Raw genomic sequence first — 11227 nt, 5'->3', positions numbered from 1 at the left:
GACCCCCACACATCCGTTTACACTCTGCTAGCTATATATCCTTGGTCAAATGTTCTAACCTCATTTAATTTCATTTTCTCATCAGTAAATGGGGATGATAATAATTATAGTAGCTACCTTGTAGTGAAGTTCTGGGACCCAGCCTATACTTTATTTTCTCCACAAGCATTACTTAAGAGTTACTATAGAAATTCCAGGAAAATATAAAGTGCTAGCACACAGCGTATATACATACATATATATATATATATATTTTTTTTTTCAACAAAAGTTCTCTTAAGCAATCTCTTTTGCAAATTCTCATATCTTCTCCCTCCCCTGGCCCCAAGATAACATTTCTGGGCCAGGAGATCTAACTTCACCTAGTGCAGAAATGTCTTCTTCCAAACTTCACGCCTCATGGACCTCATTCTCCTCTTATCAGTGGCTGACTTTTCCCATTTTCATCCCCAAATCATCTCCTTGATGGAGAAGTCAGGCAAAATAAGAGCTTTGCTTGAGCTTTGTCATCTGATTGGCTTCAAGCAGTAAACTGATCTTCCTTGATCTTCTTGAAAAATTCCTTTTGTTTTCTTTTAATGTCTCTGGAATTTTTTCTTTTTTTCCCACCATTCCCAAATGTTTTATACTTTAACTTTTCTGGCCTTACTCCTTCCTACATGTTTGTGATATTATCTACCCCCTTTTTTTAAACAAAGTTCTTCACTTAATTAAAAATTTTACATTATTGCTACTATTTTTCCTTAATTATGAAACTTATGATCAGAATTAAAACATTAAAAATATTTATATCTTAGAAAATAAAACTTTTTTTAAGAAGTCTAACTCTAAAGAAACCACAAATGTATTTCCTTTAAATAACTTGGTTCACAGCAGACCTTCTTATGTAACCACTGGCTTTGTTAATTACCTTCCCCATTAGGATAATTTCCTTCTCTATTAGGATAATTTGAAATGGCAGAGACCGAAGATTTTTTTTTTTTTTTGCGGGGAGAGTTTTTCAGCTCTCTCAAATTTCATGTAATGAAACATGCCCATCTGTTCCCTGAACTTTTAAAAAATACGCCTTTCTCAAGGCCTTCGTAGAGATTTGAGCATCTCCAGCTTTCTCTTCTTGGTTATCAGGAACACCCCTTCGTGCTTCAGTTTTAAAGTGAGGGTCTTACATTATATGGTCTAGAAGTTCTCATCAAGCACTATATTCTTTTTTTTTTTTAAGATTGTATTTATTTGAGAGAGAGACAGCAAGAGTGCACAAGTATGGGGCAGAGGCAGAGGGAGAGGGAGAAGAAGACTCCCCACTGAGCAAGAAGCCCGATGTGGGGCTTGATCCCAGGACCTGGAGACCATGACCTGAGCTGCAGGCAGATGCCTAACCGACTGAGCCACCCAGGCACCCCCAAGTACTATTTTCTAGGCTTCTACTGTCTATAGGAAGTTGTATAGATGAGCAATAATTGGAGAAGACTTTGTAAAGAACAGCTTTCCCAGGCATACATGCCTATGGCAAGGATTAAAGAAGTGTCCCAAGAATGCAATCATGGTAGAGCCAGTGACAGATTTGGAATCAAACCTGAGAGTATTATCAATTTTTAAGTCTCATTAATGAACAACCCTTGGAGATGACTGGGTAGTTGAGGGCAGCATGGAAGCTGGTCTAGAAAGTTGGGGTTTAATTATATAGCATGAAGTGATCATATTTTCTCTTTGCATCAGTTCCATACATACACAAAAATGGAGATAAAAGTATTGAGGCTACACTTGGAACATACGTCTATTACTTTATGTATTCAGCACTCTACTTTTCTGGAAACTGTCACTGACTCCCCTGTATTTACATGGTTTCTTTTGAAGCTGCCATGTTTATTCATTCAGTTATTCAACAACTATTTATTGAGTACCACGTGTGACACTTTTCCAGGCCTTGGAGACATAGCCATGAATAAAATATACAAAAAATTCCTCATGGAGCTTACGTTCTGATGGAGGAAATAAGACATTAAACAAAATAAGTAAATATTTGGTATGTCATGTAAAACGTGCTATGGAGAAAAATCAAGTAGGAAAGTGAAGAAAGATGAAGGGACAAAGTGAGAGAAGCACTATGTTCCGTAGGTGGCCAAGGCGGACTCCATCCAGGGTATTTTTGGAGGTAGATCAAAACAGGATGGTTTAAACCCAGACTGTGGAATGAGGAGTAGAAAAAAAAAAAGCCTGTTAGAAGCAAAAGAGAAGCACGAAGACACAAGAGAGTAGCAGAAAAAGAGGATGTGGGTGGAGAGAGAGAACCTGAGAGAGAACTTTTCAGGTTCTGCGTAACATTCCAATATACTTCTGATAAATCCTTTTTTAAAAATCCTTCTGACAGATTTTAAACTGGATCAATTTCTGTCACTCCTAACGAAAGAATCCTAATTCATACACATATTAAGTAAGATAAATTGTAAATTCAAGGCTTGCTCAATGTGGGAGATGTTGGTTACCTCAGAAAATAAGAGCTCGATGCATCTGATGCCAAGAGTACAGATTTGATAGCAGAGTAGAATTAATTTTGCTGTTCCCTGGCATTCCAGAAATAAAATGTGCAAAAATATCCATTTTTCTGGTTTTTTTTTCAAGTTTTTATTTATATCTAGTTAGTTAACATCTATGGTAAAATTGGTTTCAGGTGTAGAATTTAGTGATTTTTCACTTGCATATGACACCCAGGGCTCTTCTGTTTTCTTTTAATCGAATTAACTCTGATTCTGCACTGGCATGGTGGAAAATTCAAATGGAAGCATTATATTTCACCTCTATTTCTGTTCTCCCTCCACTCTCTCCACCCTGGAGTCACAAAAGAATTAGGGAAGATTATTGATGTCTAGACCACTGGGAAAAGGCTCTCTAATCCTCAAGTTGATATTGTTCAATCCTGCTTTAAACTTTCTCTTAAGTCCCTGGCTCTCTGCTTCTGGCCAAGAGAGCACAGAAATCTGTGCCGAGGCTAAAGGATGTTTTGCTTCCTAGGGTGCAGTCATCCCTTCTGAAGTTGTGGCACTTTCCTGGGAAAGGAAAAATCTGGAAGCAGGCTCAAGTATCCACTCAGGTAATCATGGAACCTGCAACTCCTTCACTTTCTCTGTCTTTATTCTCAAAATAATTCTATTCTCTTCTGGCCTCCAACACACCCCCATGCATAGTGTTTTTATTTAGCTTAGGCTTTTAGAATAGACCATAACAGTAAGTGACTGCCATTTCCAATTCAGCTTTCCACATTGCAAAAACTCCCCAAAGATTTTTTTGGCCTTTCTTTCTGTGGTATAATATACATTACATAAAATTTTCCATCTTAACCATGTTTAAGTGTTCATTTCTGTGGCATTAAGTACATTTACACTGCCGTGTACCCCAAAGATTTAATGAGAGTCTGGCAATCTGACTGAAATGGGGAAAGATGAAAATATAGAAATAAATACTACATTTGAAACATTGTTGTTTTAGGGCACCTGGGTGGCTCAGTCGTTAAGCATCTGCCTTTGGCTCAGGGCGTGATCCTGGCGTTCTGGGATCGAGCCCCACATCAGGCTCTTCCGCTATGAGCCTGCTTCTTTCTCTCCCACTCCCCCTGCCTATGTTCCCTCTCTCGATGGCTGTCTCTCTCTCTCTGTCAAATAAATAAATAAATCTTAAAAAAAAAAGAAACATTGTTGTTTTGTGTATTTGTTGGATGAATGGGGCAAGTTCCATAATTGGTAATTTTGAGCAGGAAAGAGGCACCATTAGTATAGTATAGTGTAGTATAGTATAGTATAGTGTAGTATAGTGTAGTATAGTATAGTATAGTAGGTTTTAAGCTGCAAGAGGATGATGAGGAGAAAGGTGGCTGTAAGGAAACTTGGGGAAACAATGAAGACAAACTTTATCTGTCTCACAATACTCATACTATCATTTAATGTATTTGAAGCAGAAGTAAAATGAAGACTTTTTCTCCACTCTACCTTGTGCCAGGATCAGAACAATGTTCCTGAATTTCGATGCGGGCATAAATAACTTCCAGAAACAAAGTCTCAAATCGAAAGTAAAATTTAATTTTATGAATTGCAATAGTGCCTTTTGATATTTAAGCAATGGTTTACTAAGGGATGCAATCCACAGAAGAATGAGTATTAAAAATTTTTTTTAAGTATTAAAAATCTTAAACTTATTAAGAATTACAGCGAGGGTCATACGGGGTGGGGTGGACAGGAATGCATCAAAATAAGCTCAAGTGATGTAGCATTGGCTTGGCCTAGAAGTTTCTTTTGGGAATTTGAAGAACTCATATCCATTTATTCATTCCAAAGTATTTAGTTAAGCACCCACTATGTATGAGGCAATGGGGATACAGCAGTGATCAGGTAGTTTCCTTTCTTTAAAGAGCTTACCTTTAGGTGTATTTGAATTCTGAATCGTGAATCCGAGGGCACGATAAATCGAATAAAGCAGTGAACCGAGGGAGCCATGATTCTTTACAAACCGCGGCAAAATCTGTATTTTAAGTTTTCTATTTTTGTAAGTTGGGTCCTCTTAGTTCTGGAAGGCGGGTGGGCAGATGGGATGTAAGGAGATTGCCCGCCGAATATATACACAGACTTCGTGTTTGGGTTCAAGAGTTTAAGACTGGAACTCCAAATTACACCTGCAGCAGCGAGCTAACCCGACCTAGGAGGCAGATAGGACCACAGGAGAAAAACAACTTCACCGGAGCCCTCAGAAGGTACAGTCCCCTCAGCCTACAGAAGGCCATGGACTACAATTCCCACATGCCCTTGCGACCGCCCCTCCCGCCAGCACAATTTCGAAGTATGGGAAAGATGGAGGGACGTCGGGCGCACTCCTGTTGCGTCATTAGAGTGTGACTCCAGATACAAAATAGGTCTGGGCTACAAAGTATGGCAGCTGCTGAGGCGGCAGTGGTATCGTCGTCACCTTTGGAAACAGACCCAGCCCTGGTCCCTGAAACTGCAGGAACAGCCGCAGCAACGGCCGCCACCTCATCAGCGACGGCTGCAGTCGCGGCCGTTGCGGCCGCTGCCAGAACCGGATCCGAAGCCAGGGTCTCCAAGGCCGCTTTGGCTACTAAGCTGCTGTCCCTGAGCGGCGTGTTCGCCGTGCACAAGCCCAAAGGGCCCACTTCAGCCGAGCTGCTGAATCGGCTGAAGGAGAAGCTGCTAGCAGGTACTGCAGCCCGGGTGGGGACCAGGCTGAGGCGGTTGCCGCGAGGGCGGAAGCCGCAGAGAGCCAATGGGCTTTTTTGCGAACTTGTGGCTCGAGAATTAAAAGGAGGGGAAAGGGAGGATGACCACCGAATTAGCTCTGGACAGAAATCTGGGGCATCTTGGGCTTGGACTTGCCCTGACGTGAACTCCTGTAGCCTAGTTGGCAGTTTTTGTTCTCAAGGGAAGAACAAAAAACAAAACACAAAACCCCACACTTACACAAATAAACCTCTTTCCTTGGGCAAACTAATATTCTGTAATTTGATCGCCCAGGAGACTTTTGTTTGGCTCACGTTGATAAACCCCACCTGAAGGAAGCACTGGTTCTCTACCCCCGAAGTTGCATTCTTAAAAATAGTTTGGAGATGCAGATATTACGTGATTAACCAAGACTTTAACGCAGTGGTTTTCACACAGCGGGCATGAGAATAGAGTCCCTTGTGCAAATGCAGAGTCCCGATCCCTGCCCTTCCAGAAATTGTGATTTTGCGGTTCTGGGGTATTTTTTAGGAAACCATTTTTAAACTGTTCCTCCGGGTGATTCTGGTGTAAGTGGCCTTTGGACCACATTTTGAGGAACACTAAGTGTAATTTATTTATTTATTTATTTATTTATTTATTTTAATAATGATTTTTTATTATATTATGTTAGTCACCATACAGTACATCCCCGGTTTTCGATGTAAGGCTCGATGATTCATTAGTTGTGTATAACACCCAGTGCACCATGCAATATGTGCCCTCCTTACTACCCATCACCGGTCTATCCCATTCCCCCACCCCCCTCCCCTCTGTAGCCCTCAGTTTGTTTCTCATAGTCCATAGTCTCTCATGTTTCATTCCCCCTTCTGATTACCCCCCCTTTCTTTATCCTTTCTTCCCCTACTGATCATTCTAGTTCTTATGTTCCATAGATGAGAGAAATCATATGATAGTTGTCTTTCTCTGCTTGACTTATTTCACTAAGCATTATCTCCTCCAGTGCCGTCCATGTTGTAGCAAATGTTGAGAACTCATTCTTTCTGATTGCTGAGTAATATTCCATTGTATATATGGACCACAACTTCTTAATCCAGTCATCTGTTGCAGGGCATCTCGGCTCCTTCCACGATTTAGCTATTGTGGACATTGCTGCTATGAACATTGGGGTGCATATGGCCCTTCTCTTCACTACGTCTGTATCTTTGGGGTAAACACCCAGTAGTGCAATGGCTGGATCATAGGGTAGCTCAATTTTTAACTTTTTAAGGGACCTCCACACGGTTTTCCAGAGTGGCTGTACCAACTTGCATTCCCACCAACAATGTAGGAGGGATCCCCTTTCTCCACATCCTCTCCAACAATTGTTGTTTCTTGCCTTGTCTATTTTTGCCATTCTAACTGGCGTAAGTGGGAACACTAAGTGTAATTTAAGAGCATTCTTTTTTGTTTGTTTCTTCATGTACACTGGGAGAATATTAGAAAAGCCTGGAGGATCTCTCAGTTCATCAGCCCAGTAGATTATTTCTGACAGTGACATCAAGGAACTTTAGATTTATTGGACACCTACAATAAGCCAGATCTAACCTATAGAGCTGTGAAGATGAAAGATACAGTCTTTTCTCTTAACTGAGCTTCTAGCATAGAAATTTCTGCAGACTTTGGTGGTAAAACTATTTAGCTGCATATTCAGGGCTTTCCTGAATTTGGCCCTGCCCTGTCTTTCCATTAAAAAACAGTACAGGAACGTTTCTTCTCCCCTTCCCCCTCCTCCTTCTTCTTTTTAAGATTTATTGATTTTAGAGAGAGAGCACAAGCAGGGGGAAGAGGCAGAAGGAGAGGGAGAGGCTCTCAAGCCGACTCCCTTGCTGAGCATGGAGCCTGAAGAGGGGCTTGATCTCAAGACCCTGAGATCATGACCTGAGCCCAAATCAGGAATTAGCTGACTTAACTGACTGACCCAGGAACTAACTTTTTAACATTGTTTAGTGTGCCTTGGCAAACTTTATTATACTTTTTTAAAAATGCAAAAACAAATTATTCTGATAGGAATTTGTTGATTAAAACTGACACAATACGGATTCAAATGGCATTTTAATGACTATAGGTACACTCTTGCAGATGTTTAATTCCGGTGTCATATCTACTCATTCTTTTGTTATACTCCCCCTTTACTTTGTAACCTGTAAGAATGGGTCATATAGGGGATGTTGAAGGAAGGACTTGCATTAAGAATAAACTTTGTGGTGTCATCATAGAGTTGTTTCCTACATACAATTGCTTCCATTTGGCCTGATTTGTTAGCGGAACTAGGGCTTTTTTGATTCACAAGGTAATGATTACCATTCTTCCTCTCAGACAGGAGTCTGATGGGATTAAAGCCATATCCTGGCCTTCTGGTTAATCTGCCTCTAAGAGCTAAAGTCCCTTGTTGAAACTTGGTTAAAACATTGTTTCAAGGCTGTTGTGAGGCCATCTTCTAGAAGCCTCTCACTCAGTTGCAGATATTCTCATTACTCCATTTCTATATTGCTTTGATTGGTCTATTCTATGAGTATGTTAGTTAGACCAGGCTACCTGGGAAGGTTCTAAAAGATACGAATTTCAAGGCCACACATTCTGATGCCAGCCAGGTTTGACACCCACCGATTCAGGCCACCGTTAATGGTCATAGCCTCTATTAACACTTCTGGCCTTTCCCTATATTGATTCATATTATACTTAAAATCCTTGCTCTTTTTTGTCTATGTGAATCCTTCAAAGCCCAAAACGTAAGAATTTTATAGCTAGAAAAGACCTTAGGAGAAATTCTTCCATAAATGTTACCAATAAGGTGAACCAAATTCCAATATAGTAGAGGTGGTGTGTCTTCAAACTTGAGAGAGGTAAATTTGGACACAAAAGGAAGAAGCAGGTTTGTCGGCCTTCATACTCTAAGGAGTGTCAGGTTGAAAAATACAGAGAGTTCTCCAAAAGTTTTCTATGAATTTATAGATGAGAGGTCCATGGTGAATTGCAAGTGAAAGGTGAAAGGTTTGAAGCCTGGGCCTGTCCGTATGCGTTTGTGTTAAAGCAGACAGCCAGGCCCTTCCAAGCATGGTGATGTAATCAGAGAGTGGCATGAGGGCTGTGTTCCAGACAGATGGTGTTCTGTAATTATGTGGTCAGGCCAGGCAACCCAGCACATCCTTTTGGCCATCTATTCTGTCTTCTCCATCATTGCTCTGCTTCCCTTCTTTTCTTTTCTCTGTCCTCTCTTTTCATTTCTTTTGCTCTATTTTTTATCTTCTCTGAGTCAGTGGTTATAAGGGAAGTTTGATGAGTTTGGGAGATGTAGATCAATACAGCTGTTCTTTCCTTTCTCATTTGAAGTTCAGTGGCCAATATTCTGTCAAGGTATTGATATATATAATAATAATAAGGATAGTAATAATAATAACTTATTGTCAGAGTGCTGTATAGTTTCCAGAGAACTTTCAGATAACATTATTTCAGTTTATCTTTACAATAGGAAGATGAGGTGGCCCAGGTTGGCATTTTCTTTTTTATCTAAATGCTTCAGAGTTTAAGAGGCAACTTAACTGTTAACCTACTTCCCACACAACCTTTTGTTAAGATTGGCTTCTTAAAGGAAATGAGAATTTTGATCTGGAGAGAAGGGCAACAAAAATAGATAGTTTGGGAACTTAATGTTCTTAGAAGTAGCCTTTTGAAAGGTACTCCTGACATTAGGTAGCTGGGGGTACCAGCAAAGAATACCAGGAAACCAGAGAGAATTAGAAATGAAATCAAGAACTTTTAAAACTAGCTGCCTGTATAAAAACTAACTTCTTTTCATCATTCTGTAACAGCCCACCCAACTCCTAGAAATTTACTAGGTTTTTCAGGGTGAGCCTGGATATTCACTCACGTTTAAAAAAAAATTTTTCCCCCTAATCTGTTAAGTTTGTACAGTCATTTTTGTTTTGAGTACTCCATCCACCCTCCCCCCATATTTATGGAGATCTTCATTTGTCTTGCTAATTGCTATTTCTCATCCAATTACTCTCATAGAAGCTGGAATGCCTTCTCCAGAATGGACCAAAAGGAAAAAGCAGACTCTGAAAATTGGACATGGAGGAACGCTAGACAGTGCAGCCCGAGGAGTTCTGGGTAAGAGATATGAATGGAAGTTTGATGTAACTACCACTTATTATAGAGAAAAGTATTGATTGAGAACAAATAAAGCCATGCCATTTCCAGTCTTTTGGAGTATTTCAGATCCACTGGATTTATAATGCCATCTTCTAAAGAAGCCCTTAAGTGGTAAAAATATACCAAGCTATTAGAAATAGCCACTTTTGTGTGTGGATGGGACTTTGAGAAAGGATTTGTATCTGTGAAGAAAAGAATTAATGTAGCAGGTCTGAAATCACTAGGTTAGAAAGGCCTGCTTGCGAGGCTTGCTCTTGGTAGGCATCTGGGAACTTGGATTTTGAGAGTGTTCCCATCCCTCCCTATCTGATAAGGGTGGTTTGCTGTGCCCCAGCTGTTGGTGTGAACAGTGCGGTGTATGCCGAACACCTGCTTTCCTTTTAGGAGTCTGGAATTTTGTCCTACCGCTTGGGCAGGTGTGTCTGGGTAACCATCCTCATCTCCCCCAATTAAGAACTTTAGGTGCTGAGTTTCTTTCTTTCTTTTTTTTTTTTAAAGATTTTATTTATTTATTTGACAGAGATAGAGACAGCCAGCGAGAGAGGGAACACAAGCAGGGGGAGTGGGAGAGGAAGAAGCAGGCTCATAGCGGAGGAGCCTGATGTGGGGCTCGATCCCATAACGCCAGGATCACGCCATGAGCTGTAGGCAGACGCTTAACCGTTGTGCCACTCAGGCGCCCCGGGTGCTGAGTTTCTAATAAGCTTCCCTGAGTAGGAACATTGCATACACTTTTTACATTTTGGAGAAAGGAACGTGCTCAAGTGTTCCCCGTCATAGGAGGAAGAGAGAATAAGGAAACTTATGTGTGGATTTCTCCAGTGTCCTTTTCCCTTATGATCCTACTATGTAAAATTATTACTATGTCCCTGTAGTAGCCATGTATGAATCTTCCAACGTGGAGTGTCTTGTTGGGGATTCCTGACAAGGTATTTTGCCCTTTTTTTTGTCTCAGATTTCATCTCTGAGATCAGCTCTTTTGAGAATGTGAGCCTTATGGTTCCTGAGAGGAAGTCACACTTTCTCTTGGAGATACAGTGAGCATTATTGCTTATGGAGGCAAATTGGTGGAATTGATTAACAGGAGAAAAATCACTTATCCCTTTTTATTCTTTTTTTTTTTTTTTAATGCCTCTGGTATAGGTTCTAAAGTTTACCTTTACAGACTGCTTAAGTGTGTATCCACAGAGTAGAGTATGTTTTGCAAACTTTTTGTAGAACTCTCTCCATAGTCACAGAAATACGTATGTTGGGATTCCTGTCCCCACATCCTAGAAACAGAGTTCTGTAGGACAGTACTTACTTTTTTACATGGTTTGGTGTTTTGTATTTTATTTCATTTTTTTTTCATGTTGATAATCCACTAAATTTATTTCATGATGCACTAATGGGTTGTGATTCATGGTTTATAAAATACTATGCTACAGTGCCAGTACATTTTATTAGAGCTAAAAAATTAGGTACAAACAACAAACCTCATCTAAGCCATCCAAAGGAAGTGAATGCTTATTTAGAAGAAAAGGGTAAATTTGGTGAAGAAAATTCTATTCTTCAAGAAAGTTAGAAACAATGTATGATTTTGCATTTTTAAAAATTACAGTTTTTATTTAATTCCTTTGGAGAAATATCTTTACATTTTCTCCAAATACATTTGGAGAAAAATCTTTACATAGATTTAAAAAAACACAAGAAAGTCCATTTTCCTGAATTAGAGAACTTGAATAGGCAAATTCTGACAACTTAAAGTTATTGCTTCTTACCATAACTAATGATAATCATTTAATGAGCAACATACTATGCATGAAGTCTTCAGC

The 11227-nt window shown here is 40.0% G+C and overlaps 1 protein-coding gene across 2 annotated transcripts in view; it reads left to right on the top strand.

Annotated features, from left to right (window-relative positions):
• Nucleotides 1-4811: 4811 nt before the first annotated feature.
• TRUB1 (TruB pseudouridine synthase family member 1) overlaps nt 4812-11227 on the top strand; it is a 38475-nt gene continuing 32059 nt past the window's right edge. For both annotated transcript variants that reach the window (XR_008958036.1, XM_026494202.4), the window contains exons 1-2: nt 4812-5199; nt 9273-9371. Coding sequence is in view for 1 of the 2 variants with exons in the window: in XM_026494202.4 (XP_026349987.2) it covers nt 4914-5199; nt 9273-9371 (385 nt within the window). In the remaining variant the exon portion in view is untranslated. The remainder of the gene's footprint in view (nt 5200-9272; nt 9372-11227) is intronic.

The sequence above is a fragment of the Ursus arctos genome, unplaced genomic scaffold, assembly GCF_023065955.2.
Source record: "Ursus arctos isolate Adak ecotype North America unplaced genomic scaffold, UrsArc2.0 scaffold_7, whole genome shotgun sequence".
Taxonomy (NCBI): domain Eukaryota; kingdom Metazoa; phylum Chordata; class Mammalia; order Carnivora; family Ursidae; genus Ursus; species Ursus arctos.
The sequence above is the reverse complement of the archived record's forward strand: the minus strand, read 5'-3'. Positions and strand labels throughout refer to the sequence as shown.